This window comes from Armigeres subalbatus, unplaced genomic scaffold (genome assembly GCF_024139115.2).
Source record: "Armigeres subalbatus isolate Guangzhou_Male unplaced genomic scaffold, GZ_Asu_2 Contig866, whole genome shotgun sequence".
Taxonomy (NCBI): Eukaryota; Metazoa; Arthropoda; class Insecta; order Diptera; family Culicidae; genus Armigeres; species Armigeres subalbatus.
This window is the reverse complement of record NW_026943663.1, coordinates 6,586-33,619: the sequence shown is the minus strand read 5'-3', so window position 1 is coordinate 33,619 and position 27,034 is coordinate 6,586. Positions and strand designations below refer to the sequence as shown.

At 42.4% G+C, this 27,034-nt stretch overlaps 1 protein-coding gene across 1 annotated transcript; it reads right to left on the bottom strand.

Moving 5' to 3' along the window:
• On the bottom strand, positions 1-26,319 carry LOC134204765 (high affinity copper uptake protein 1-like). Its single transcript, XM_062679576.1, has 3 exons — positions 25,791-26,319; positions 25,532-25,722; positions 1-480 (listed from the first exon to the last, which is right to left on the bottom strand). The coding sequence occupies exons 1-3, from the start codon at positions 25,854-25,856 to the stop codon at positions 279-281; spliced, it is 459 nt and encodes a 152-aa protein (XP_062535560.1). The 5' UTR covers positions 25,857-26,319; the 3' UTR covers positions 1-278.
• Between the last annotated feature and the right edge of the window lie 715 nt (positions 26,320-27,034).

The following is a 27,034-nucleotide window of genomic DNA, read 5'->3' as shown; positions in this document are numbered from 1 at the left end:
TCTAAAAATTGTTTTATTAGACATTGAATAGAACTAGTGCAAAAAATCGGTTCTTTTTGCATATTTACAATATATTTACATGTCTTCTAAATACATCGAAAATCATCAACCATATTTACTATACAAACGAAGTACTTGAACGCTTACATCTACAGAAGTGGAGGTTTCATCTCAATCGATTGCCATGGCTAGCAATCGGCGTAATAATTGCCTTACTCTAAGCGGGCCAAACAACCCAATCAATAGCCCAACGGTAATTCAGCGACGTCATCGATTAGTCAATTGCAGCACTCGTTTGGATCCAACTTGCTTCGGCGAATCCAGCCGAAAAAGTAGTACCCAATGGCAGCTCCGGAAACGATCGCCAAACACAGCCACAAGTTGAACAGCATCACAATCAGCATCAGGATGTAGGAAACGGAAACCTGGATCAGGTGCAAGATCGACTGAAGGATGTGCAGCTTGTCCGTCATAATGTTTCTAGAATGAAAAAAAAGTGCGATCAGACAAATAAATTTCTATCAAAGCCGGTGCTAAATAAATCACAGTAATTCCCCTAAATGCCAATTATTATAATCAACATAAATTCTCATAAAAATTCCACTCCGAACGGACGAAAATTGGATTTTCACCATCAGCTCACAATCTCGACACTCAGCTGAAGGAGATCTTATCGCCGTCCATTCATATATGAATAACGCACAAAAAATCAAAGGGCATCAAAGGAATCCACCGGAATCGATTTCGGCGCACCCAAGCAGGCTGTGTGTCTGACGGTCTGGCGGTATGCAATCGACGTCGAGTGGGCTGCACAGCGCTATCGAGAGACTATATGAGACGGGGTCACGTGTCGTGAAATTAAAAAATGCTTTTCCTTCCCCCGGTCGGGCCGACGGATGTGACCCGAGTTCCGGACTTCGGAGTCAAAAGTCGTTGCAGGAGGACCGATGACGACGACGACGAGATGACGCCCAGTGTTGAAGGATATTTATCAAATAAAACGATTATTAATTTCCTTTCTTTTTTACTCTGGCTCTACGGTTTAAGATGATCAAAACGTGTGGCAATAAAAAAAAAAGCCGATGCATTCAACTAGTGGAGCGTTTGCGACATAATTTTCGGGAGGAAATTTAAGAAATATTATAAAGGAAATTATTCGAATTTTTCTAATCAATTAAGAAATTACCTCCTGTGGTAACTCGACAGGAGTTCTTCGAATTATTTCGAGAAAAAAATCCTCGCATTTCTTCAATTTTTTTCAATATCTGGAGAAATCTCCAATTTCCTCTTTATCCCAGAATTATCTCTTCACGAATTTCCTCGGGAAATTCCTTGAATTTCTTAGAGAAACTTCTCTCGGAAAATTCTTCCCTGTACAATTTCAGTCACTTCTGATTGAACACAACACCTCTCAGCAGAACCTCCTCAAATAAGAGAACTAGAAAAGGGGTGCTGGATAGTCCCCGCCAACCGTCTAATGAGCAATCGACGACAATCGGCGTAATAATCCAAAGCAAGTGGCTGCCGCACTGCAGCAGCTCCTGGTTCGACACTCGAGCTCGACGCGACGCGCCGGATCGGGGCAAGGAACAGTCAGTCGGTGGGAGGAATTATAATTGCTTCACCCTGTTGTGCGCGATACGGAGATATCGACATCGCCGAGGACGACGGCGGCGGCAACCGACGTCACATTTGCCAGTTCAGGAAATTTGAATTCTTTCATCTTCCGGTGTGCGCTTTGCAAAAGGATTTTCCTCTCCAGTCAAAGGAGGCTGTTTGTATGGCTTGGCTGCCGTGGCACGGCGATGATGGGGACTATGGCGACGACGACGACGGCGTTGACGACGACGTGTGCCTATCTCACTCAGCAGCACAAAGCAACACGCTTGCTTTGCGTTTGAATTTTCCATCTTTCAAGTCTGCTCCTTTCTGCTGCCTACTAATGTGTTTAAATGGGATGAAAATTGTGTTTTTCCTTTGAACTGTTGTAGTGTGGAAGCGGTACGGTTAGTGGATTGTTTGTAACCCTTTGAAGAAACTGTGTTTTGTTGGAGTGAGAAATGTGTGTAAATGAGCAAATGCGTTCCAGTTGAAAGAAGAAGCTTAGCAATGATGCCTTTAGTTAATAATTTTAATTGTTAGTAGACTAACTTGGCCAAGGTCTAAAGTTCTGACCATCGTATTGGTTAATTCGAAATTTTAGCAAAGACGCGAAACCAAAGGCCATTCATAGTTAAGCGGATCCTTCATCCTTGAAATAAATTCATGGCAGCAACATGTTTTATACGTCTTTTATAAAAAAAGATCTGATTTACTGTGAAGGTCCCTTCAAACAGCTTCCCAAGAATGGTATATCCCGCATCACTATATTTCCATGACTCGAAGGTCCCTTTTCGTGATTGATAAAATTAGTTCCTCACTAAATACCATAATCCCTGTTATGTACAAACCTGTTGCAAAGCATGTTTTTAGTTGCACTTAAATAATAGGGGAGAGTGTTCCCAAACCGACCCCGGTCCTAAACCGACCCCCCGGTCTATCTCACAGATGGCGTTGTCGGCGAGTATGCCTTATTGTCAGTAGGATACTATCACAGCACTACTAATTTGGACGTGGGCAGCCATCTTCCAAGGTTATGTTTTTCGGAGGTTCCGAACCATATTGTGTTTGAATTGATTTTTTAGCTGCAGGAGGTATCGGTAAAATATTTTAAGCGTGCATTGAGAAATTGAGCGATAAGTAGTTTACGCTCAACTTCCAAGCTGATCAGTCGATAAACTCGAAGGAGCTAGCTTTCGGAAGTCGCCCACAAACTATTTCGTACGTTTTCGCCGATTACTATTTACAATTCATTACAAGTATCGTGTGTCACGTTAGCGACAACATCAACGATCTATGGGAGTCGATCCATGGAGCAGTGAGCACAACAGCACGAGAGGTGGTAGGCACTGCACAGAGGCGACCCAGGACGGGTTGGTTCGATGTGGAGTGTCAGAGAGTGACAGACGAGAAGAACGTTACCAGAAGCCGGATGCTGGTGTCGGGTACCCGATCGAATAGAGATCGGTACAAGGAAGCAAGAGCAGCCGAAAAACGAACCCACCGCAGGAAGAAAAAAGAGTACGAAGAACAAGTTATTAGTGAGGCGCAGGAAAAAATGGAGCAGAACGATATGCGGAGGTTTTATGAGTCTGTCAATGGCGCCATCTCCCGTCATGTGCAATGACCAACAAGGGAATTTGCTGACAGATAAAACTGAAGTGGCTGCCAGGTGGAAGCATCACTTCGAGACTTTGTTGAATGGAGGAAGTGACGGTGCTGCTAAATATTAGCGACGATGGACAAGCTGTGGAGTCACCTACACTAGATGAGGCTAAAAAAGCTGTTAAGGGGCTGTCCACAAACCACGTAGACCGAAATTTCACATTTTCAAACCCCCCTCCCCCCTAGTAGACTTTCGTAGACTTTTCCGAAACCCCTCCCCCACCCCCTTGAAGTCTACGTAGACTTTTTCAAATTTTACAAAATATCATATGTGATTGGAAAAATATGGAAATCAATCACGTTTTCAGCAATTCAGCTTTACAAATCCATTTCAAAATCCATTGTGAACATTACAGTATGGGTGTCTACTCGTCTGTAAACACAAAATTTCCTGATTTTTCCAGGTCTTTTACATTAATTTCCAGGTAAAAACAAACGTGCCATATATAGATTTTAGCAGCAAAATAATCAATTTGAAAAATTAAATATTGCGAAAAATATGTTGTAAATTACTTCCAGGACCTTCGCAAGTTCACCCAGAAATTGCTTCAGCCATTCAATCAAAATTCCTCCAGGTATTCTTTTGAAAATTTCTCCATAGATTCTATCGGGAAATTCTCCGGATTTGAAAAATTGCTTCAGAACTATTTTTTTAGGATTTTTTTTTAATTTGGTTAAGAAATCTTTCGGAAATTCCTTTTAATTTTATTCCAGTTGTTTTTTTAAAAAAAGCTTAAGATAACTTCTGTAGGAAATGTTCCGGAAATATGTTTGGGAATTTCTTCAGGAAATCCTTCAGAACCTCTTAAGAAAAATCCTTAAAGAAATATGTTGATGCAAAAATATGAGATTGCTGGGTCCATAACGTTAGGACGTTAGGCATAATACCTTGTAACGTTCCTTCCCTGGAGGACCACCAATAAGTTTCCAATCAACAATGCGAGCCGCGAATTCAGATGACTCCGTTGTTCAAAGTTTCACTTAAGCGCCAATCAAGCTAATGCTTGATGCAAAACTTCACGTTACAAAAGTTTGCCCGGTTCAAGCTCTGTGGCAAGTCGTGGGAACGCACAGAAAAATCATGGGAGCCAATCATAACTCAGCAACGCGACTAAAATTCATTACGATTTTATTGAATAAAAAAAAAAACAATCAAATACGTTAACACATTCTATTGCTCACTAGCAAGTCCATTACAATTTAATTTCTAAACGGCCGTAAATTGTGAGCTAATTCTGCTTAACACTAACTTCAACACACGCGCAGTTACAAAAATGTCAGTAGTGTGCACACATTTTCTTCACTTATCTTCTTTCTCAGCCAGGCCAAGTCCCACGTCGTTGGTTGGGAACCGCTGAAGAATCTCACGTGGACTCCGACTAAAACCGACCACCGTTGTTGGTGCTGTGGCGGATGGATGAGCACACAATCACTTTCATGACTCAATATGGCAAGAAAATTCATGCTTACATCGGTTTTTCACTGGAAATCACACACTTCTAGCTTTACTAATCAACTCTTGTTCGGAAGGACTAAATAACTCTTGTTTGGTTGGACTATTGGCGTTGCAGAGAAGCCTATCAACGACAGGAGGGGATATTAACTCTTTAGAAAATTATTTTATTTGCATTGAAAAAATGCAGCTTCGCATTGGGTATTACCGAGCGAGGCGATTTACCAAACGAAGCAGCTGGAGCCGCAAAAGCCCTTATATTCTGCAACCGAGCCCGCGCACCTTTAATCAAAGGCCGGGATAGTGCCAAGCGACCGGATGGATGGGCAGTTAAACCGTGACTGCGTATTCGACCTCGTGCCTCTCGCAGTCGTCGGTATGGCGATGATGTCTTCCTCGGTGGGGCTTTGCTCCGTTGCTCGCCGGTTGGCTTTGGGAGCTTGCTCTGCTTAGAGGTCCTAACCGTCCAACTGTTAGAAAATTACTGACAATCTGTGCGTGGTTTGTCCCTACTTTTATACTTGCGCGGGGATAGCAGATCGTTTGTACCTAGCGCGAACGACTCTGATTGGTGTGGTATGATTAACATTGAGTGATTTCTGATTGGTTTGGGAAAATAACCAATCGGATTGTCTGAGCCGTGATTGGATCATTACAACCTTCTTTATGTCGTGGGCTGTTTTTATGCTTAACATACTTTATGCCTAACGTCCTTATACATGTTCGCGATTACGCCATTTATGATCATAAATATCATGATAAACCACAACCTGATGCCATCCCCAATCCCCATACATTCATTTTTTTAGGCTATTAAGCTTATTGAAGCATATTTTGGCAGAATAATTTCAATGGTTACAGTGTTAATAGCGTTCTATTACTGCTTTACTGTAAAAACCTTCAGGTTCTCTTTCGGGAATTTCCTAAAGAAACCATACGAAAAATCGTCCGGAAATTCGTTTTGAAATTCCTCCGGTGATTCTTTTCGGGTTTTATCTTGGAAATTCCTCCAGAAATATTTTAGAAAATTGCTTATCATTCTTATAGACACTGTTTAAGTGATTTCTTTGAAAAAATCCTTGGAAAACTTCCGTCCAGGAATTGAAAAATCCCAACTAATCTAGTATTTTTTTATAAAGAATTTCCGAGGGAACTCAAAAGAATACTCAAAAGATTTTACAAAGTAATCTAATTGATTTTCCGAATAAATTCCTAGATAACACCAAGAATAGCTTCGGAAATTCTCCAGGAATTCTTTTGAAGATGGCAATTGAAATTTCCCTGATTATGTCAGGAATTCCCTGACAATTCCAGGTATTTTCCAGGTGGGTAAAAATTCCCTGATAATTCCAGGTTTTCCAGATTGTTCCAGGTAGTAGACACCCTTAAAATTCAAATGTCAAACATTACAAAATCAAACTGAACAAAATCCTACACAGTATCAATTAAAAAATTAAAACGAAATCAAATTCAATCCTATGTCCAACCAAATGTGAAACCAAATCTCGAAGCCAATTAATTTAATTTCTTTTGGATTTGATTCCTCCTAGAGGTATGTGCCACCGCCACCGGCACTTGCATCGACGCGCCACTGCTTAAAATCTGTCAAGCATCTGAATTATAATTCTTCATGACGGTTCAAATTTGTAGAAAACCCAAGAATTTTCAGAATTTCGAAAAATTTCGAGTTGAAATCTACAAGTCTACATTTCAATATATTTTACGTGGAAATACCGTAGAATTTCCCGATTGATAACGTTTAAAGTTTCCAGGTAATACTTCAAGGAACTCTCCGTGATAATTTCGATGTTTTTCTTCAAAATTCCATGCAATATCCCGTTGAAATCGCAAGACTTTTTTTTTTCTAAATTCCAAAAGTTTTCCCGTTAAAATGTCGAGTAATTTTCCGTGAAAATTTTGAATTATTTTCCGTTGAATTTTAGCATGGTTTCCTACAATATTTTGAAATTTCTTTTGCAAGGTAGGAGCGATTTCCTGAGGAAATTAGAAAAAATCCTATTGACATTCAAAAGAGTTTTCCAAATAATTTTCTTTTGAAATTATGGAGAATTTTAGTTGAATTTGTGGTGAATTTATCGTAAAAAAATAGAATAAATTTTCATGAAAATCACAAATGCTTTCTTACAAGAATTACAATATTTTTTTTGTGGAAACTCAAAGAGTTTTTGGTGGGTAATTCAAATAATTTTTAGTGAAAGTTTTCAACAATTTCTTTTTCCATCGATAATTCCAAAGAATTTGCATAAGAACTGCCGAAGAAATCGCCGTTAAATTTCGAAGAATTTCGTCTATATGTATGTCCAAAGAATTCCTCGCGAAAATTCCAAGAATTTCAGAAATGAAGAAAAATTTCCCGGGGACTTCCCAGAAAATCTTCAGTGGAAATTCTGAAGACTTTCTCGAGGAAATTTCGGAGAATTCCCCTTACAAGTTCCAAAGAATGTCTTCTGGAAATTCCAAAGACTTCTTCTTGGATATTCCGAAATGCTTTCTTTGTGAATTCTAAAGAATTTTCCGTTGAAGTGCGACATAATTTCCCGTGGAAATTCTGAAGAATCACTTGTAGTTTCTAAAGAAATTCCTGCTGAAAATCAAAAGATATTTTAGTAGAATCTGCAATGTAATCAAGTGGAAATTTTGAATATTTTTCGAAAATTTTTATAGAACACTTTGGCGAATTTTTCTGCTCAGCACAGACGAATTTGCTATTGAAATCATAATATTTTTAGCCGTAGTTCAGGCTATTACTTCAGTGGAATCCATAAGAGATTCGAGTGATTATTTCGGTAAAGTCTTGCAAAAAACGTAAAAATCTAAAAAAAAATCAAACAGGTGAACTTCGCTGCTGTATGACATGTCTTCAAAACAAATAAAAATAAAAAAGTCTACGTAGACTTTTAGTATACCCCCCCGTCCCCCTTCGTAGACTAACGTAGACTTTCACGAGACCCCTCCCCCCCTCAAGAGTCTACGTGGTTTATGGACAGCCCCTAAAGAGCTGAAAAACAATAAGGCTGCGGGGAAGGACCAACTCCCGGCTGAACTTCTCAAACGTGGCAGTAAGCAGCTTTATGAAGTTCTGCACCATATTATGTCGAAAATATGGGAAGACAAGGAAATGCCTGCTAGCTGGTTGGTTGGACGGCCTCATTTGCCCTCTCTTTAAGAAAGGGCACAGACTGGAGTGCGCCAATTACCGAGGAATAACCCTCCTTAATTCAGCGTACAAAATTATGTCCAGTATTCTGTTCAACAGATTGAGACCGCTTGAAGAGTCCTTCGTCGGCGAATACCAAGCAGGTTTTCGTGAGGGCTGATCAACGACGGATCAAATGTTTACCCTGAGACAAATCCTTGATAAATTCCGGGAGTACAACTTGCAGACACATCATCTGTTTATTGCCAATTATTATAGGACCTGGTATTGTTGTAGGCAAATCATTGCAGTTCAGGAATATCAGGTTTAGTAGAACATTCATTATCTTGACGATATTTTCTTTTGTGCCCCGAATAACAAATTTTAAATTTGAAATCAATTTTTGAATATGAAAACCATTTGGTATATTGCGAGCATCAGTTTAAAACGCTTCTTTTTTTATTAACTGGCACTGTAAACCAGAACTGGCAAGTTGTCGCCTCGCCGATTAGTATTTAGTAAAATTATTTAGTTGAATTGTCAGGCAGTTTCAAACATTACGAAATTTTAATTTTATTTTATTATTTTGAAATTGTTTAATACTTTATTGTAAAAGCTTTAGGAAATGTTTGAGCATGAGCATGAGCATGAGCATGATGACCGTACACTTCGTAGTTGCTACTCCGTGATTGATCAGAGCAATCGAAATTGCACAAGGAACCAGTGGGTGGGGCATGGGATTTGCTTTCCAACCTCAATGTGCACAATTCGAGGGCTCTAGAAATTAAATGATCAATAACGGCGCCGGCCACGTCCTCACGGTCTATCGGGGATGGGAAGGAATATTAGTGTGTGACAATCGTTGTTTCTAGAGACCGTGTATACCTCTGCATCTCCACGATTGTCACAGGAAGGATTTTTGCGAGTAGGGATGGGTAGGGAAAACAGTTACATAGGTCTGGATTCACTTTGGTATGTGATACGATCTATGCAACTCCACACCTATATAAACACTATCTAATACAATATACCCCCGCTGGTCCGATAAATGTATGGCCGGACTATCGAGGTTCCTCTCGTTAGTCATTCTTGGCGTCATAGAATTTATTCGGCTTACTATTCAAAGGTAAATTTTCAAGTTCTCCAAGACTATACATTGCTTTTAAGATGGAGCAGATTGTGGATGGAAGTGGAAATCGTTTCTGGTTAATGAAGATTCCTGGAGATGGGGATTGCCTTTTCGGCTCAATCGTTCATCAGGTTTATGGAATATCCCTAAGCATCATCTATTCAAGTCGTACAGTCAGCAGGCACGTTTAGCTGCTGTTGCGGAGATTCGGAATAATCTACCGTATTACTACGATCAGCTAGCTTTCCATGCTGCAGACGAGTTTGTGGAGTATTGCCCTATCGACGATAAAGTGGACATGTTTCTAAACAAGCTGGAGATTAGCGGATTCTGGGGAGGTGAAGAGTCAATTTCAGCCCTCGCTACTGTTTACCAAGTGATAATTATTGTTCATCAAGAGGGCTCTAAACTCGAGTTCCGACCTGCATATTCCGAAAAAGTTGACCTTCCCCGCCATAATATTTACTATCGAGGTTTCGCTTTGCAAGAAAACAGCCGTCCGGATTGCCTTATAGAATCAGCGAAGACTCATTATGACAGTGTGATGTGTATTCGGGAAGCAGGATCCCGGTTGGACACTGGTGGAGGTACAATTCAAGAGATACCGAGCTTCAGCTATCCAGTACAGGTATTTTTCCTTCTTTTTATCAATTTTCAACTTGATTTTACATTCAAACCATAAAACGGGGACATCTCGTACCAACCGTTCCGTTCATATTGTTAAGTGATATATAATGAATCGTTGGGAGTAACTTCGCTAAAAGGATTACTGTACACTCCTTGGGTCCTCGAAATCATGGGATGGGACACAGTTTTTAGTCTAGTGCCCTGGCTTATACACTAATGGATATAAGTATTCATATGCTTATTATGAAAACATGAGGAATACTTATGTTCATCAGTGTACATATAAGCCTAGGTTCAAGCGCCATTTCTCGCCCTCTGAAACGAAAGAAAGAACACAAGCGAAAATCGAGCAATACAATGAATGTAATTTCTTGTAATATTTAATTGTCTAAAATATTGTGACATTTTTTTATATCATCTTTAATGTTGTCATATTTGTCACATCTAGAAGGTAGTTGTTTTAAGTATATTTAATACAATTCCTGCTAATGGCTGTAGGAAGTGTGTTTGAAACGATTTTATATAATCTTGAATTGTTTATGCCACGATACCACCTACATAATACAACATTATTATACTGTTAAACAAACCAAAGGGAGAGGTACATTACGGTCTCATTAGTTCATTCGATTTGAATCAATACAGAAAATAGAAAATGTACAATAGAAACCCCACATACATACTTTAACGATATTTCAAGTTGGAGATTACGAGAAGCTAAGCAGCAACGACCAGTTAGAAATTAGCGAGAAGCATTCTGATTTACCGAGGTACGATTATTTAGACGAATTTCATATTATTACCAATAATAGAAAGGTATAATTGGAAAATTCTCACCAATCTCCGCTTCCACGATGTGAATGTAATAAATGTGCGTTGTGCCTACGCTGTGCATCCAATGGAACCGGAGCCGTAGTACCACGCGCTATCCATGGGAATGCTGGACGTTCAAAAGGTTTGAGGGGAGTTACGATGCACGCATACCAGGAATGACAATATTATGAAACTAAAATGAACCTCCGATCTGTTTTCACAGGGTTCTAATACTAATCATCCCCTTTCAGGAAAGCATGCGATCAAAATATTCTATCGGTTAAAATTTAAGAAAATTAGATTTCAAGATTTGCAGGGTTCAGATAAGATAAGAAAAAATGTCGAAATTCAATTTAGCATTTTTTTCGTAAAATAACTTAATGTTATCCGATTGGCTTGAAAAGGGTGGTATTCATGATCCCCATTATTTCCTATTGAAAATACGCCATACGTCGGACTATGAGCTTGAAAGTTATGGCCAAAATAATGATTTATAGAAAAATCACTTTTCTGGCATCTATACTCATTCGATGTACTCGAAACAAATTGCGTTCGACTTGAAATTTTAAAATGGGTATAAACGGATTCAAAAACAAGGACTTATTTATCTATCAGTGATGTTTTGGACCTTTCTTGTATGCTTTCTAACTCTTACAAAGGCACGAGATCGGCTTCATCACCGCTATGTGAAGAGCTTTACACTGACCGAGACCCTGCAAATATATTATATTAGCTTTCATATTTTGAAAACGATAACTACTAGAGCAAGAGGGAATAACGGGTGACAACTAAAAAATTAAAATGAAAAGAATGGCTCGGGAACAAAATTACAAAGAAGTACAGTTTAATATGATATATGTTATATAAAGAGTTGTCTTTAGTCCTCAAACTTTGACTAATGAATATTAGCATATGTTCCGGGGTTCGTCTTGCTGATATGACATGACCGCTGTACGGATCTGCCATTTAGATTTCCAGATTGCTGCTTCTGATCCAGCTTATGAGTTGCTCCGTGTTTTTGGCCTTATAATCACCTTTGTGAAAATGGTATGACAGTTTTCGAAACATTTTCAAGCGTAACATGTTCGGCCGTATACTTTTCCCATGGTCCTTATTTGATTGAAAAATTTGCAATGCGCGACAGTACTTCCTGTTTCGACGGCATGATGTAAGCGATGTTGGAGTGAAAGTGTGTGTGCGACAATTCTAAGGATTCAATCTAAGGATTCATTCACATAAAGTCATATTTCTGTGAAAGCACTATTATTTTTAGTTGCCACTCGTTACATTTAAAACACTTTAATATCCAATACTTTCAACTGCAATGATCTATGGGTTGGGAGATCTTTGCATATAACGGAAATAACCAGACATAGTAACTCAACCATGTTCCACGAATATCAAATGCTATATGCTGTTAATTCAATTATTACAATACGGATATAATGCCTTTTCTACGCATAATTGTAAATGTGATGCGACGCGACTCACATAAAAGAATAACAAGCATCATCAATGAGCTGTCAAATTGCACTGTCGCGTCGCATCGCTCGTCGCGTTACTCTGGCTTGCCCCTTAAACAAAATCAAAAATACGATACCTAATCCATATTTGCATGGTTCCTATTGATTCCAAAACTAGCCCATTCCCCCAACATATTCTAAAGAAGTCAGTCCACATTAACATCCTGAAAATCTCTATAATCATCCTCTTGAAAATCGACTTTCCATTATTTCGATTATCAATTCGTTCATATTCCCTTAATCAATTCCACGGAAGCGACCATATATCTGAGAATTCCTTGCAGATTATGGACATAGAGCCCGCATTGGACTAGTGCTAGTTCCTGAAGAAGGCATAAACAATATTCAAAGCTTACGTCTCAGATAATAAAAAACATCAGTTGAATAAATGCATTTTCCACCAACCTTAGAATTCCGGAATATCTCCGCTATCTTCAGACCGATATGAAATTTCATCTGAGGTAAAACATAGAAAACATTTAGCATCCAATGGTTTCATTTTTATTAAAAGTGAATTATTTTACGAAAAGTTATGCTAATTTGAATTTTCTTCCTATCTCAACCTTCATGTCCAACCCCTGTAAAATCTTAAAATCTAATTTTCTTAAGTTTTCGCCGATAGAATATTTTGATCGAATGATTTCCTGAAATGAGATGATTAGTACTAGAACCCTGTGAAAACAGATCGGAGGTTCATCTTAGTTTCATTATATTGTCATTCCTGGTATGCGTGCGATGATGATGTGTGATCGACGTATTCATCAGAATCTTCTTAAATAGTTAGTTAACGGTTCAATTATTTGGTTTGAGTGCTTTCCACAATCTCTCAATAACGATTTGTTTCCAATGTACACCAATTTGATACACACACATACTTTTGTTTATTCACTTCTCAATCACACCGTATTTTACTTTTTCTTATTATAACACATATATATAAATCGCTGAACCGATAGAGACACAAATCTTTTGGGAACACTTGGGAAACAATAATGAAACCACCACCACCAGCCGAACTCAAAAGTTTTTGAAAGAGCATTCATGGCCAGTTTAGAATCACACGAAAACACCTTTCGCGATGCTATGCCTCAGCATAGAAACAACTCCGCGCACAAAAACATACTCAGAATTTTCTTCTGATTATGTAGTTATTGGAAGCCGAAACGGAAAAAAATCGCACTGTGAAAATTTTTGACGTCCATCCGTCTTGCGCGGCACACTTCGATCCTGTAAAAGCTTTAGGAAATGTTTCTTCAAAAACCCCCAATTCCTGGAATTTCTAAGAGGTATCGTTTCGACATTCGTTTAAGATTTCCTTCGGAATTTCCTCCACGGATTCCTTCGAAAAATATTCCAGGATTCCAGATATCACTTCGGAAATTAATAAAGAAATTTCGTTGGAAATGCCTCCAGATATTTTTCGAAAAGTTTCCTTTAAAGTCCCAAGAGAATTACTTCAGACATTCTTCAGTTAATTTCTTTTTGTATTTCAACGGAAATTCCGTACGAAATTCCTAACGAATTCTTCAGAATTTTCATTACCGATTTCTTTAGAAAATTTCCCACGAATTTCATTCGGAATTCTTTAAGGAATGCATACGAAAATAGTTGTAGGAGTTCCTACGGAAATTCCGTTGGCAATTCCTCCGGAGACTCCTTAAGAAGTTAGGAGTTTCTCCAAAAATTGCTTAGGAAATCCTTCATTTTTAAAGCAATACTTTTGGAAATTTCTTTGAGAACTCCTTCGGAAATTTCTCCTTTTGGAATTTCTTTGGCAATTATTCCATGAAATCCTCAAATAAATTCTTCACGATATAACATAACGAATTCCTTCGAAATGCCCTGACTTCTCGCAGGAAGTCCTTCAAAAATGCCTTCAAGAATTCTTTCCGAAAATCTTTCAGTGATACATTCTGATTTTTTTCCAATTTATTTTAGTAATCCATTCTTTTGTTTATTTCAGTAATTCTTTCAAAAATCTAATAGTAACGTAAAAAAAAATTAGTAATAAATCTGGAGAAGTTCACAAATAGTTTTTTGGAGGAGTTTTTGAAGAAATTCATAAAGGGTTTTGTGCAGGAATTTCCAAATTAATTTTTGAAGGCATTTTGAAGGATTTTTGAAAATAATTACAGAAAGAACTGCTAAATGAATTTTTGTAGGTAATTCTAAAAGACCTCCCAAAACATAAAAAAAAACACCTTAAATGGCAAACTTAACTGTGTGTATAAAAAATGTACATTTTTTTCCGAAAAACAAAAAAATCTGGCTTCCCTCACAAGTCATTAGTCAAGAAAAAATCTCAAAGGCATTTACGAAGAAATTCCTAATACATTTTCAGAGGAAATCCCGACTGGTATTTCTGAAGTAATTTCTAGAGTTTTTCAGGAATTCCTTCGGTTTGTTTTCAGTAATCTGTTGGCATATACTCCTAAATTCCTTAGGATTTTCGTATGGTAATTCCCTCGGAAATTGCTTCAAGGAGTTCTACAAAACTCCTCCGGAATCGAATTCCGGAAAGTCTTTCGGAAATTCTTTCGGAATTTCATCCAGGATTTAGTTCGGAGTTTCCTCCACATATTCCTTCAAAAAATTGTAAAGGAAGACCCTGGGAAATTCGTTCAGGTATTCTTCAAAAAATACCATCATAAATTCTTATAACAACTCTTTTGAAATTCCTTGCAAAGTTCTAGGACGAAATTCTAGGAAACTCCTTAAGAGTTCCTGAACAAGTTTCTGAAAGAATTTCCGATTTTTTAAAGCAACTCCTGAAAGAGCTTTCGACAATCTTAGATATCTTCGAGAATTCCGTTGAACATTCCGTAAAGACTTCGTTCAGAAATTCCTCTAGGGATTCTTCGGAAAATCTGCCGATTTTTTTAGGGTTTAAATTTAGAAATTAAATAAATTTTGAAATTTTTCAAGATATTCCTCCAAAAATTCAAAGAAGGGCTTCTAAGAAATATTTCAGGACTTCCCTCAGGAATCCTTCAAGAACTTCCTCCAGGATTTCTTCTTAGGAAATTCCTTAGCAAATTCCATCTAGAATTGCTTCGTACAATCCTCTAGAAATTCTTCCGAAATTACCTTCGGATATACCTTCCAAAAATCGATCACAAATTTTTTAAATATCTACAGCAAATGTTTTAGAAGTTCCTTAGAAAACTGTTTTAGAATTTCTCCAAAAAAATTCTAAAAATCTTTCTGAAATTCATTTACGGATTCCTTCGGAAATTCCTTTAGGCTTTGAAAATTTGTTTTGAATTTTTTTCGGAAATTAATTTAGGAATTAGGATTTTTTTATAAATTACTTCGGAAATTTCTTAGAAATTCCTTAGCAAGCTTCTTGACAATTTTTCCTGAAATTCTCATATAAAAATTTTTTCGGGTACCTCGGGAATTCATTCAAAACTCCTTTAGATTATTTTTTCGAAAATTTCTTCAAAAATACCTTCGAAAATTGCCTTCGGGATGCATTCGGAAATTCTTTTAGGATTTTTTTTAATGTCTGTAAGGATTTTTCCGAAATTTCTTTAAAACGTTCCTTCTGATTTTTCTTCGGGAATTCTTTTGGTTCCCTAAGTTCTTCGGATAATTACTTTAAAAAATTTGCCGGAAAAGCCTTCAAAAACTCTTTCGAACATTACTTCAAAAATTCTCTCGGAAAGTCCTATAGAAATCCTTTTGAAAATTATTCAAGGAATTTCTTCGGAAATTTTTTTAGGAATACTATCGGAAGCTATTCCATTCCCTCATAAATTTTCGAATGAATTCCAGCAGAAATATTGTATGATTTTACTAAATGAATTTCCGAAAGAGAACTAAAATTGATTTTACCTAGAATACCTATATGATTTTTCGCAGAAATTTTCATAGGGTTTTACCAAGACGAGCTCGGTCCCGTGGCATGAGTAGAGTTCTCCACATCTTTCTTAAGTAGGTGTCCAACTAAAAATCCTTCCCCTTCCTCAGCATTCGCAAGGACGTGGCCAGGGCAGATGTCACCTGTTGAAGAGTGTCTCCCTTCCATCTAAGAGATAGTAATTAGTCTCTTACAAAAGGCGTTGTACCATCTACGAATTGCTCAACGCTAATGCAAAATTCTCAAGGAATGACATTTTCTAAGTAGGGGAATTGCTCCGTTTTCCATCTCATTTAACATATATTCATCTCAACGCGAAACAAAGAAATATGGCATCAATTTGGCGCTTCTTTTTGCTAACATGCGTGATAAACATAACAAAAATAATAAATAAATCAAATACATTTTCATTGCTTTGTTTTTGCGGTATGAATATCGGAGCTATGAGATGATCCTGGACTCCTGGACAGTAACCCTAATTAGGAATTTAAAAAAAAATCCTCGTTTCCTCCAGAAATTCTTTCAGGGACTCTAAATTTAGTCTAGTCCCGGAAAATATTCAATTTGGTTGGTTATCGTATACTAGTAGTCTTACTCAGCCAGTGCTCATTTTCAGTTATGTTGATTTGACGCCGCCGCCGCCGGGACAAAAGTGACCACCACGGCGCCGCCGCCGACTATATGAACGGCGCACAGGTCTTTCGCGTCGATTATTCGCAGGTTCCGAAACATCTTTCACACGATGAAATACATAAATTCATCGGGAAAGAACTCGGTCTCTCGCGAAAACGTTCTCCTATTCCAGCCAAGCAGGCGGCTGGGTTGCACTTTTGTGGAGGTCAACGAACTCGAACTCGCTGAGACCATCGTTCTCAAACACGAGTTTGTGTTTGATGGAAAAGCATACAAGCTGCGTGTAATGATGGAGGATGGAGCTGTAGAGGTGCGTCTTTTCGACCTATCCAACGAAGTCACTATTGTCCAGGTTCCCGAATTTCTCACCGAGTACGGCGACGTTCTCAACGTTCGGGACAGGACCGGATTTAGCCGGAAGGGGGCCCCGGGGCCGACGGTATGTGGGGGCCCAAAAATTTACAAAAAATGTTGGTTTTGGTACATAAGATTTGTGGGGGCCCGGGGCCACGGCCCCCCCGGCCCCCCCATAAATCCGGCCCTGGTTCGGGACCTACTTTGGTGACGAGGGAGAGTTTTCGGATTTCGGGATCCTTAAACCGGGAACATCAACACGATCACAAACGCAACAAAAATAAATGCTCTACGTACTTTCATCCGCACAGTCGATCTGGATACAGTTTTCATGCAGCAGGTAGAGGATGAACAGCTAGTTCTACCCGGCTACAACGTAGTCTGTAATGTCGATCATGCAAGGAGAGGAACAGCAATCGCTCTCAAGGAGCACATAAAATTCTCAAATGTTAAAAAGAGTCTGGACGGAAGGTTGATTGCTTTGTGGAACGTACAAACGGTCAAGAAGTTTGACAAACATTGACTCCACCTCTCGTTCATTCAAACATCAAGTTTTACCAAAAGCGAAACGAATAATCAATTTATTCGACCAACAATATCACACACGAACGACCGAAGCGCTAACTTGAGCACCAACCATCAAAAAATATATGGGGGTTTGTGCAATTTCACTACAAATGCTCAAAGATGTTCGGCAAAGCTTGGCTCCAGCCCGACAACTTAAACCAAAATCAAACCGTTTTAATTTTTCCCAACCGAGCCGCCAACTGTCAAATGGTTGTTCGAACAACTTCACACACGTTCAAACAAATCAGCAACCGAAGCGTTTTCGTGGGGGCGGAGCCAATGTTCGTCAAACTGCTTGACTGGTGTGTACGTTGCATTACGGGTTCACAACACGACGCTGTGCAATGTTTCCATTCTGTGCAATGCAATGTTTGCTCCATCGGGATCGGCTCTGCGAGCCGAGCGTGAACGATTTTTCAACAGCACTGTCGCCTACTACCTTCGACACCGCTTCGACACACCATCCTTGGTGGCGACTTTAACTGTGCGATTCGGCAATGCGACGCGACCGGATCAAACCCGAGCCCTGCACTGCAAACCACCGTACAGCAACTTCCGCTCTACGACGTCTGGCAGCAGCTACGTTCCCGCGACCCGGGATACTGGTCTCTTCGTCCCCATCTCCTGACAGCAGAAAACATCCAAGAATTTCAGACACGATGGCAATACTTAACACGCCAGCAAAAAAACTTTCGCTCTTGGATGGAATGGTGGTTAATGTGCGCAAAACCGAAAATCAAGTCTTTCTATCGCTGGAAATTAAAATCGCTTTCGAACTATTTCATTTCGAACAGCAACGCTTCTGTTGCGGCGAGCGTATGATGAATATCATAATGATCGTTCCATGCTTAACAGAATGAATCAAATAAAAGCCCAGATGCTATCCCACCAGCGACGTTTCACTGAAATGTTCGTACACATCAACGAAAGGTACGTTGCGGGGGAACCTCTGTCTGTCTATCAGCCAGGAGAACGAACACGACGAAAAACTACCATCGAAATAATACGGAACGAAAGAGATGCGATTGTTGACAACGCCGACGAGGTACGAAATCACATGGTTCAATATTTCACCCACCTGTACGCACGAGGAGATGTCGATAATGTAGAAGGCACCGGTTTTCAATGCGAGAGAGCTATCCTCGATCAAGATCCTGTTAATGAAACCTGTATGAGCGAGATCACAACAACGGACATTCTTTTTGCTATCCGAACAAGTGCATCCAGAAAATCACCGGGTCCCGAGGGTCTGCCAAAAGAGTTCTACCTTATCCAACATTGCCGCAGCTTCATCATCTCGGCTACTCATGAACGGGCACCTTTCTGCATCCTTCCCAATTCAGCGGTCGGTACGACAGGGAGACCTCCTTTCGATGTTGGTCAAACCGATTCCCCGCTCACTGTACATTGACTGCGTACAGAAAACAGTTTAAAGATACTTGGCAGGGACGTTGTATGGGTTGGACAAGAGGGCGACATCGGTCCTCGACTCCGAGACCAACTGCCACAGCAGTTGCTGGGTAGATGCGCAGTGGTTCAGGTTCAGCTGTGTCATGGTTCCGCCCATAGCATGATTCCGGGTCTGCTTCTTACTGGCGCAGATGAGGCACCTAGGTGCCTTATCGCATTCCTGCGCCTTGTGTCCCTCCTCGCCACAGCAACGGGACATCTTGCTTCGGTCTGGGCCCTTGCAGTCATAAGACTTGTGTCCGGACTCAAGGCACCGGTAGCACCTGTCCACTGAAGGTGACTGGAGCACGCTTACTAGGCATACTGGCCAGCCGATCTTCAGCTTCCCTTTCTCAGTGACCTTTTTGGCATCAGCCACCGGTAGTCTGAGATAGGCTACCTGCGTACCAAAGAATCCCCCTCTTAGACGTACAGAGGACCGCTCAACCTCTGTGCCACACTGCTCTTTGACGGCAGAGACGACGTCTTCCGCGGTCGTGACCTCGTCCAGTTGCATACACTGGAGGGTCACTTCCGCACCCAACGACCTGACCTGAGCGCCGTCACCCAAGACCTCCTGGGCAAGCTTTTTGTAAACTACACTGCTGGATTGCGCACCATGCTTCAGTACCAAGATCATTTCACCGTTATTGGTACGTCTGACGCTGCGCTATCGGCCGCTCGCAGCGATTTGAGGACATCGGCGTACTTGTCCTTGTCGGTTTTCACCGGCAAGGCCTTGCCTCTTTCTCTCATCTTCTTCGCAGGTCGAGGGGTGTACGACTTCCGCACCCTACTGACCAGCTGCCAAGGATTTACATCCCCTTCGGCGGATACCAATGGCTGGCAGGGCCGGCTTGTGGCTCAGCAACTTGTGCCTGTCTAGTGCCTTTCACCTTCTTGGGCACACGCCCCCCAGGCTCCGGTGCACCATCCAGGCGACGTTTTGCCTTAATGGTAGCGCGTTTGGCTCGCTTCGAGTTTGGCGTTTTCTTACCCTCAGTGGCCGCAAGGGCGGTCGCCTCTTTCGTCGCAGTAACACCGCTAGGGGAGGAGAGGGCCTTGGTCTGGATACCTTTGGCTACCTTCTCTGCTGCCGCTACACGCCTGATATAAGCGTCCTAATCTTGTCTTGCGACTCGAACAGCTTGCCGAAGCACCAACAGGCTCTGTTTGAGCTCCTTGTTGGTGTTCTGCTTACCGCTTATGAACTCGATAATCTCATCGAGTTTCTCGACCACCACCCGTATCCCTGGTAGTGGCTCATCAGGCGTGCAAGCAGGGCTACTCCCCACCACCACTGGAGACTCTTCGGTACTGCCAGTTGCAGCAACAGTCACTCCGCTCTCCACCTCTCTAATAGGGGACCTCGCTAGACCCCTTTTGGCAAATGGGGTCCACCCCCTCCATCTCCAAAGATTTTTGTCTTTCTGACTATCTACAAACGCTCATTATACCAGTAGTCCTCTAACGACAGGCAAGCTGTGTGGTGGATACGAGCCTTCTGAAAGAGCGCACATTACAATCCAATAACATAAACATTATGATCAGCATAACCGCGATCATGCCACTCGGGCGACGACCGTATTTATGCTGACCATTGCAGAAAAGGTCACGTATCCACCCCGCATACCATGTATGAGTAGGGACGTGGCATTAGCATATGGAAAATAAAATCAGATTGATTCTAACCATCAACGGAGTGCGTCGTCTCTTGATATCTAATTAATGATCACGTCCCAAGGCAAAGTGTTTGTCTTATAACTGTGAAGTCAGTTATTACAGCTGGACGATGCTCATGGAGGACCAACGCGTGCTGGAAGTTTTCGAAAGGAAAGTGCTGCATACCATCTATAGTGGGGTGCAGATGACGTACGGTTCGTGGATGAGGCAAATGAACTACGAGTTGCATCAGATGTTGGGAGAACCATCCATCGTTCCCATCGCGTAAATCGGACAGCTACGGTGGCGGTGGGTCGGGCACGTTGCCAGAATGATTCTCGACAACGATCAGATGGATACAAGAAGGCGAGGTGCGCACCGAGGGAGGTGGATCGATCAGGTGGAGGACGCCTCCATAAACTGGTTGGTAGTAACGTGCAGCCGTGGACGAGCTGAATGGAGAAGATTTTTATGCACTGCACAGGCCACTCCGGCCTTAGCTTGAGCAAATAAATAAGGTCCCTTCGAAGCACTCCATAATGATCCGAATGTGGCCAGTAAGGTCAATTGTCCTTTATAGAATCACCAGAGAATAATTCTCGAGGCGCACTCTGTGGTGTTACGGAAGCGACCATTGTTCCGCACTTTATAGACTTATCAGTAAATGATTTGTGTATAACCATGAATAACGAGCTGTTCCAGGCCACGTTTTGCTCTAAATATCTGGTTCTACACGTTCCCCCGGGTACTAAGTGATATTCCGACAGTGCCCAATGAGGTCAATTGTCATTTATAAGATCATCAAATGATATTTCTTGAGTAACCATGATGATAGAGAAGTCGCGTGACATGTTTTAGTGCAAAAATGAAAATGTCCATTCCTGCAGGTTCCGCTGATGCCCTCCGTGATGTTCTGGGAGTGGCCAACGAGTTGTTTTACACTTTACAGACTTACCAGACGTAAATTTGTGGAAACCCATGAGTTGTCGCATGAGACATTTTGCTCTTAAATCGGAAATGTCCCCATTCAAAAGGTTCCCCGGGTACCCCGTGACGATCCGGAAGTTGCCGATGAGGTCAATTGTGATCTTCAGATGATTATTCGTGAGAAACCACGAAGAAAAGGCTATTGCATAACATGTTTTAGTGCAAAATTGAAAATGTCCATTTTCTGGCCCTCCGTGATGTTCCGGGAGTGGCCAATGAGTTGTTTTACACTTTACAGCCTTACCAGAACTTTATTTGTGAAAAACTTGCCTTCTTGGAGAGCTTGGCCTTCTGGGTGTTAAAATCCATTGCCACCGTTTTCAGTTTTGAATTTTTTTTCCAAGGGGGGATCCTTGGGGAAAAACAATGATTTTTCAATAATTCCAAAATGCAATGTCCGATCGAGACAATTTTCAATAGCAAACAATGAGACGACATTCCCCGTCGAATGCAACTTGTTGCGAATAAATTGGATAACGCCAAGTTTCAAACAGTGTGTCTACAAAATGTGTACACATACACACACTCATACATACACACATACAGATATCGGGGGCAGCAGGGACTTTGTCCAAGGGCTTGACGACCCCTCCCCATGGCCACTGCGAGTTAGACCGGGACCATCGTCCCTAGCCCCTAGTCGCAAGGCGTCAAGCGACCCGTGCCGAGGGGATGCATGGCCAGGGGGGTGAAATAATGAGCTAGGCCTTTAACGGAGCCTGTGGGGTACCTGGGCACCCTCCACAGTAATTGTCCCTTACCGCGTCATGCTGGGCTCTGGCGTGGTGGACCTCTTTTCCCGAGCAGCTCGTGAGACCAAAATGGAAAACCAAGTCAATTCTTCAATTAGTGGTAGTAGTGTGGGCGACAACCCCTTCGCAAGAGGTGGGTTGTTCAGGTCTCCGCCTAGGAGGCCAGAGGCAATAGTCGGCAGCTCAGTGCGCAGCGCCAGCGTGGGTCACTCAACTTTCCTCTCGGCTAAAAAAAAACGCCGGTAGGGGTTATTGACGGCCCATGGCTTGTGGAGGCGATGAACCGCAAACGCGATGGGCTTTCGGCCTTCGAGGTGGCGACGGAACAGCTGGACGCCATAATGGACTTTGCGTCATCGAAGCATAATATCAGCAAGGACCTCAAGAGAAGCTTGCAGAAACTTCGAAAGTCGATGCTGGACGCCAAGCTGGAGAGGGCGGTCGGGACGGCCAAGTGTAAACCCGTGAAATCGGTGGAGTCGAGGTCTACCCAGACTGAGGCCCAAGGATTCGCGGACTCGTGCAAGGTCGAATCGACCGAGGGCGTGCCAGCGAAGACGGTGGTACCAAAGTCTGCCCAGACTGAGGCTCAAGTATTTGCGGGTACGTCGGGGGTGACTGCTCCAACGGAGACAGTTTCCAGGGAATAAGCTCCCTGGGGGCCGCTCCAAAACGCGGAGGGTTACTACCCCAAACAAGGGTAGTGGGGCTGGGAAGCTGAACCCCGGCCAGATACCTCCAAAACCGGGGGAGGAAGGACCTGGAAAGGTCCGTCCACTCAGGAAAGACGGTGGTAAGGGGTTACGGCAGGCTGAAAGTTCTCAGCCGCACCAGACCAGGTAAATAGAGGGGGATGACGCCTCCTGGACCCTGGTCAAGAACAAGAGGAAACCGAAGACGTCAATGGCCGAAAAGAAGGCCCAGGCGAATGAGGGTAGCAAGAAGTCTAGGGTAGGCGCCAATCGCTCCAGGGGCGATGCCCTAGTCATCACGGCGGACGAGGCTAAGTACTCTTGAAGGACGTCTTGAGGAGTGACGTCAAGCTCGGTGAACTCGGCGCCGACGTACGTCGAATAAGACGTACCCGGATGGGCGAGATGATCCTCGAGCTGAAGTGGGGCGTCTCGCAAAAGGGCGCCGCCTACAAGAAGCTGGCGGAGGAAGCCCTAGGCGAGACGGTCAAGGTGATGGCACTCACGACGGAGGTGAATCTAAGGGTTAAAGACCTGCACGAGATCACCGAAGTCGAAGAGCTCGTCACGTCACTGCGGCGACAGTGTGAAGTGGAGACGCCCACCGCAGCCGTTGGGCTACGGATAGGTCCGGTAGGGACGCAGGTAGCATTGGTTCGGCTATCTACAGCGGACGCCTCCAAGGTAGTCAAGTTAGGGAGCGTCAAGGTGGGTCGGTAAGCCCTGACAGAAGCAATCTCTGCCGACGCTGCGGATTGGAGGGACATAAGGCACAATGCTGCACGAACCCTCCCAATTGTTTGATTTGTTCCAGCAAAGCTGTGAATAGCAAGCACCCCATGGGAGGTTCGAAGTGCCCGGCGTTTAAGCGTGCTGCAAACTCACAGTGCAGGTAACACAGCTGGCTTGCTCGGCCTCGCCCGAGTGTTTGGTGTGCGCAGGTTTAGAGGAAACGGCGGAACACGTGTTGTTCGTGTGCCCACGTTTTCGCGCAATGCGTGACCACATGCTTGCAACATGTGGTCTGGACACTACCCCGGACAACCTAGTTCGGAGGATGTGTAAAGATGAAGTTGGCTGGAACGCCGTTTTATCCGCTATCGTCCAAATCGTCTCGGAGCTACACAGAAGTTGGCGCGTGGACTCAAGGCGATGGCTAGTTCAGGCGCAAATAAGAGGTGGTCCAAGGGATCGGAGTCGGCTTCATGGGTCATACCGGTGGTCATGCTTTGTGATCGAACTCGATCCTTTTATCGAACAAGTGGCCGCGCGAAGAACAACATGGGATCATCGCTTTCGCGGCGTCGGTCAACCGGGCGGGTTCCGAGCCCGAGAACGGAAAGGGGTCCTCGTCAAGGCTGGAGCAGGCGTAGGCACCGCGTCGGCAAGTCCCTCTGTGTGTTGGCGAATAGACCCTGTCGCAGAGGGAAGCAGGCGCGAAGTCGACCCTTCCCACCTTCCGAGGACATAGGGCGTGGTAAGGCCACCTGGAAAGCCGGCAATGCGCTGGCACGATACCATGGTGTTCTTCTAAAAAAGCAAGTCACGAGGTCGATGCTGCATGGACGCAGCTAACCTCGAGGGTGCGTTGTGCACTGGCCCCCCTTTGAAGCATTACTTTCTGGTTGTACCGAAGGGACGATGGGCTTGGCGGCAATGGAAACGGTTTAGCGGGTCGGGGATGCAGTCCTGCCTCCCTCTTTTACTGTTGGAGGTGGCCCCTAACCCCGCACTTCCTGAACAACCCAGGATGTCTGTTGAGCAGATTCCACTTCCATTGCTTAGGAAGAAAAAAAACACATACAGACATCACCTCAGTTCGTCGAGTTGAGTCCATCGGTGTCTTAAATCAAAAGTTCGTTTTTAGAGCAATCATATAGCCTTTCGATACAACTTTGTTGTACGAGGGCAAGAAAAAACAATTGTGAATTTTCGAGAGAGTTTAAACATAAAACCGCGACTTTGGCGACAACATGTAAAGGAACCGCGATTATTGCGACTGGAAGAGCAAATCTACGACAAATCCACAAAATTCGCGAAAAAATGCGAAATCTACGACTGTTGTAACAGCCCTATACGTATCCACTCCCTATCCCACATTTTAGTGTAACAAAGTACCCCTCAAACGCATTACGTAATTTGTGAACAGACCCCAATCTTTACGGGTTCTTATTTCTATCTCAACTGTAAGACCGTCTTCAGTTTCTCGTACTTGTCGGAAGTCGAGTCAAGTACGAGACACTGAAGATGGTCTTACAACTGAGGTCGAAATACGATTCTATTAAGATTACAACGTAGTGGAATTAAATGGAATAGTAGATATGTAGTAGGTACATAACTATAAACCACTTGAGCAACTTGAGCTTTCGAACTTGTATTATTTTACTATAATCACCATCACTATCTGCACAGGTTTACTTCGGTTATCAAACTTTTGAAACTCCGATTTCCGTAAATCACCCTTCAATGTTGACCACTACCTGATAACTGGGTCAATCTAAACTAAACATTTAAACTTTACCCAATCAGCGACTCCGATTGACACCTCAGTTCAACAGACAACTCTTGCACTTGTTATCTTATGCCTTTCAACCCATTGCAACTTACCTTATATTCCTCGGCACTCCTTTGTTAATGTACTTCGCCGCCTCCTTCTCGGCCAGTATCTCCCGGTAGTACTTCAAACCCTCGTACAGCAGGGCCAGCAGAAAGAATCCGAACCATGCCCCCACGAACTGGCCGGTCTCGGTGGTAGCCCACGACGGAAACAGGATGATCTCGCAAGTACCTCCGTGGAACTAAACAAAACAATAATTAAAACACTAATGACATTAGGGTTTATGCAACAATCCGACTTATGACCTACCGACATCTGCATCGGACATAACATCTCCATGTCGTCCGCTCCGCCGTGATTGTGGTCGTGAGACATCTTGATGAGGTGATTCAAAGCGTTTACGAATCGATTCGTAACTGAACAAGCTAACCAGCACTGGAGTACGGCCCTCGACCTCGCATGGTTTTATACGACTGATAAGTCTGTATCGGAATTAGGTACGAAGGCAATCGTCGTCAAAGATAATTGACGATAAGCCCATATTCCAAGACGGAGGACCGGTTCAAAACTTTCTTCTTCTTATCAGAAACGTATCGTGTGCGAAGGGCTGCTCGTCCCTTATCAGTGAGCTGCAACACTGACTCGGAGAGCAGGTAAATCCGATATTCGCCTCAATTGGAGCAATCTGGATATCTTATCGGTGCAGTTCGGGAGTCGATAACACAGACAAATTGAATATTTGATAACGAAAAGCTCAAAATAAAATTATCGATATCCAACTTTGGTCGACGCGAGCTATTCAGCCGGACTCACACGATTGTCAATCGTTTGCTTCCCCCGTTTTGCCCACCATTGATAAGGATATGAAGTATCACTGGGGGTCATTTGTCGCACGGCTGTGGTGCCGTGCGCAATGCGACAAACGAATTTTTCGCTTGGGGCCGTGCGCAAAATGGCACACCGGCTTGTACCCGCACCGGACAAAGATTCGCGTCTCAGTACTGCGAAGATTGTCGTCAAGAGCGTAGACAAGCATCATAGCCAATCAATAACGCTTCTACAATTCTGGAATTGAATTGCTTCAAAAGCGGGCTTATCTTGCTTATCTTTGCATCAAGGAAATTCCAACTCGTAGTCTGTGGACAGTTTTATAAAAGTTAATGACCATCCACTACAATAATGGTTGAGGATATACTCGAATGGATGGAAAAATAAATAAACTTCTAAATAACAATGCTTTCAGTACGCTAATACTGTTCAGCATACTTGAAACATGCCCCACTCATTATGTCTTGCACAGGGTTTAGATTTACTGTGACCGTAGATAAAGTGTCACAGCAGCGGAGAACTATGTTATATCGTTTTGAATCAAATTCCAAATAATATTCCGAATCACAAAACTTATTTGTATGTATTTTTTTTCATAATACATTTAATTCAACTTTTTGATATAATCAAATAAAAATGTTTTACTGTAAAATAAACGGGTTGGTTTTATTTTCCCGCGAGACAGGAGTGACCCTTCCATGCTTCCAAGCTCTACTTACATTATT

What these genes read in the sequence shown, in the direction of transcription:
- LOC134204765 (XM_062679576.1), bottom strand. Translation starts at nt 25,856, where the DNA reads ATGTCTCACGACCACAATCACGGCGGAGCGGACGACATGGAGATGTTA. An exon ending in TATGTCCGATGCAGATGTCG is followed by an intron (nt 25,723 to 25,790) that starts GTAGGTCATAAG and finishes TGTTTTGTTTAG; the next exon opens with TTCCACGGAGGTACTTGCGA. An exon ending in GGAGTGCCGAGGAATATAAG is followed by an intron (nt 481 to 25,531) that starts GTAAGTTGCAAT and finishes TTTTCATTCTAG; the next exon opens with AAACATTATGACGGACAAGC.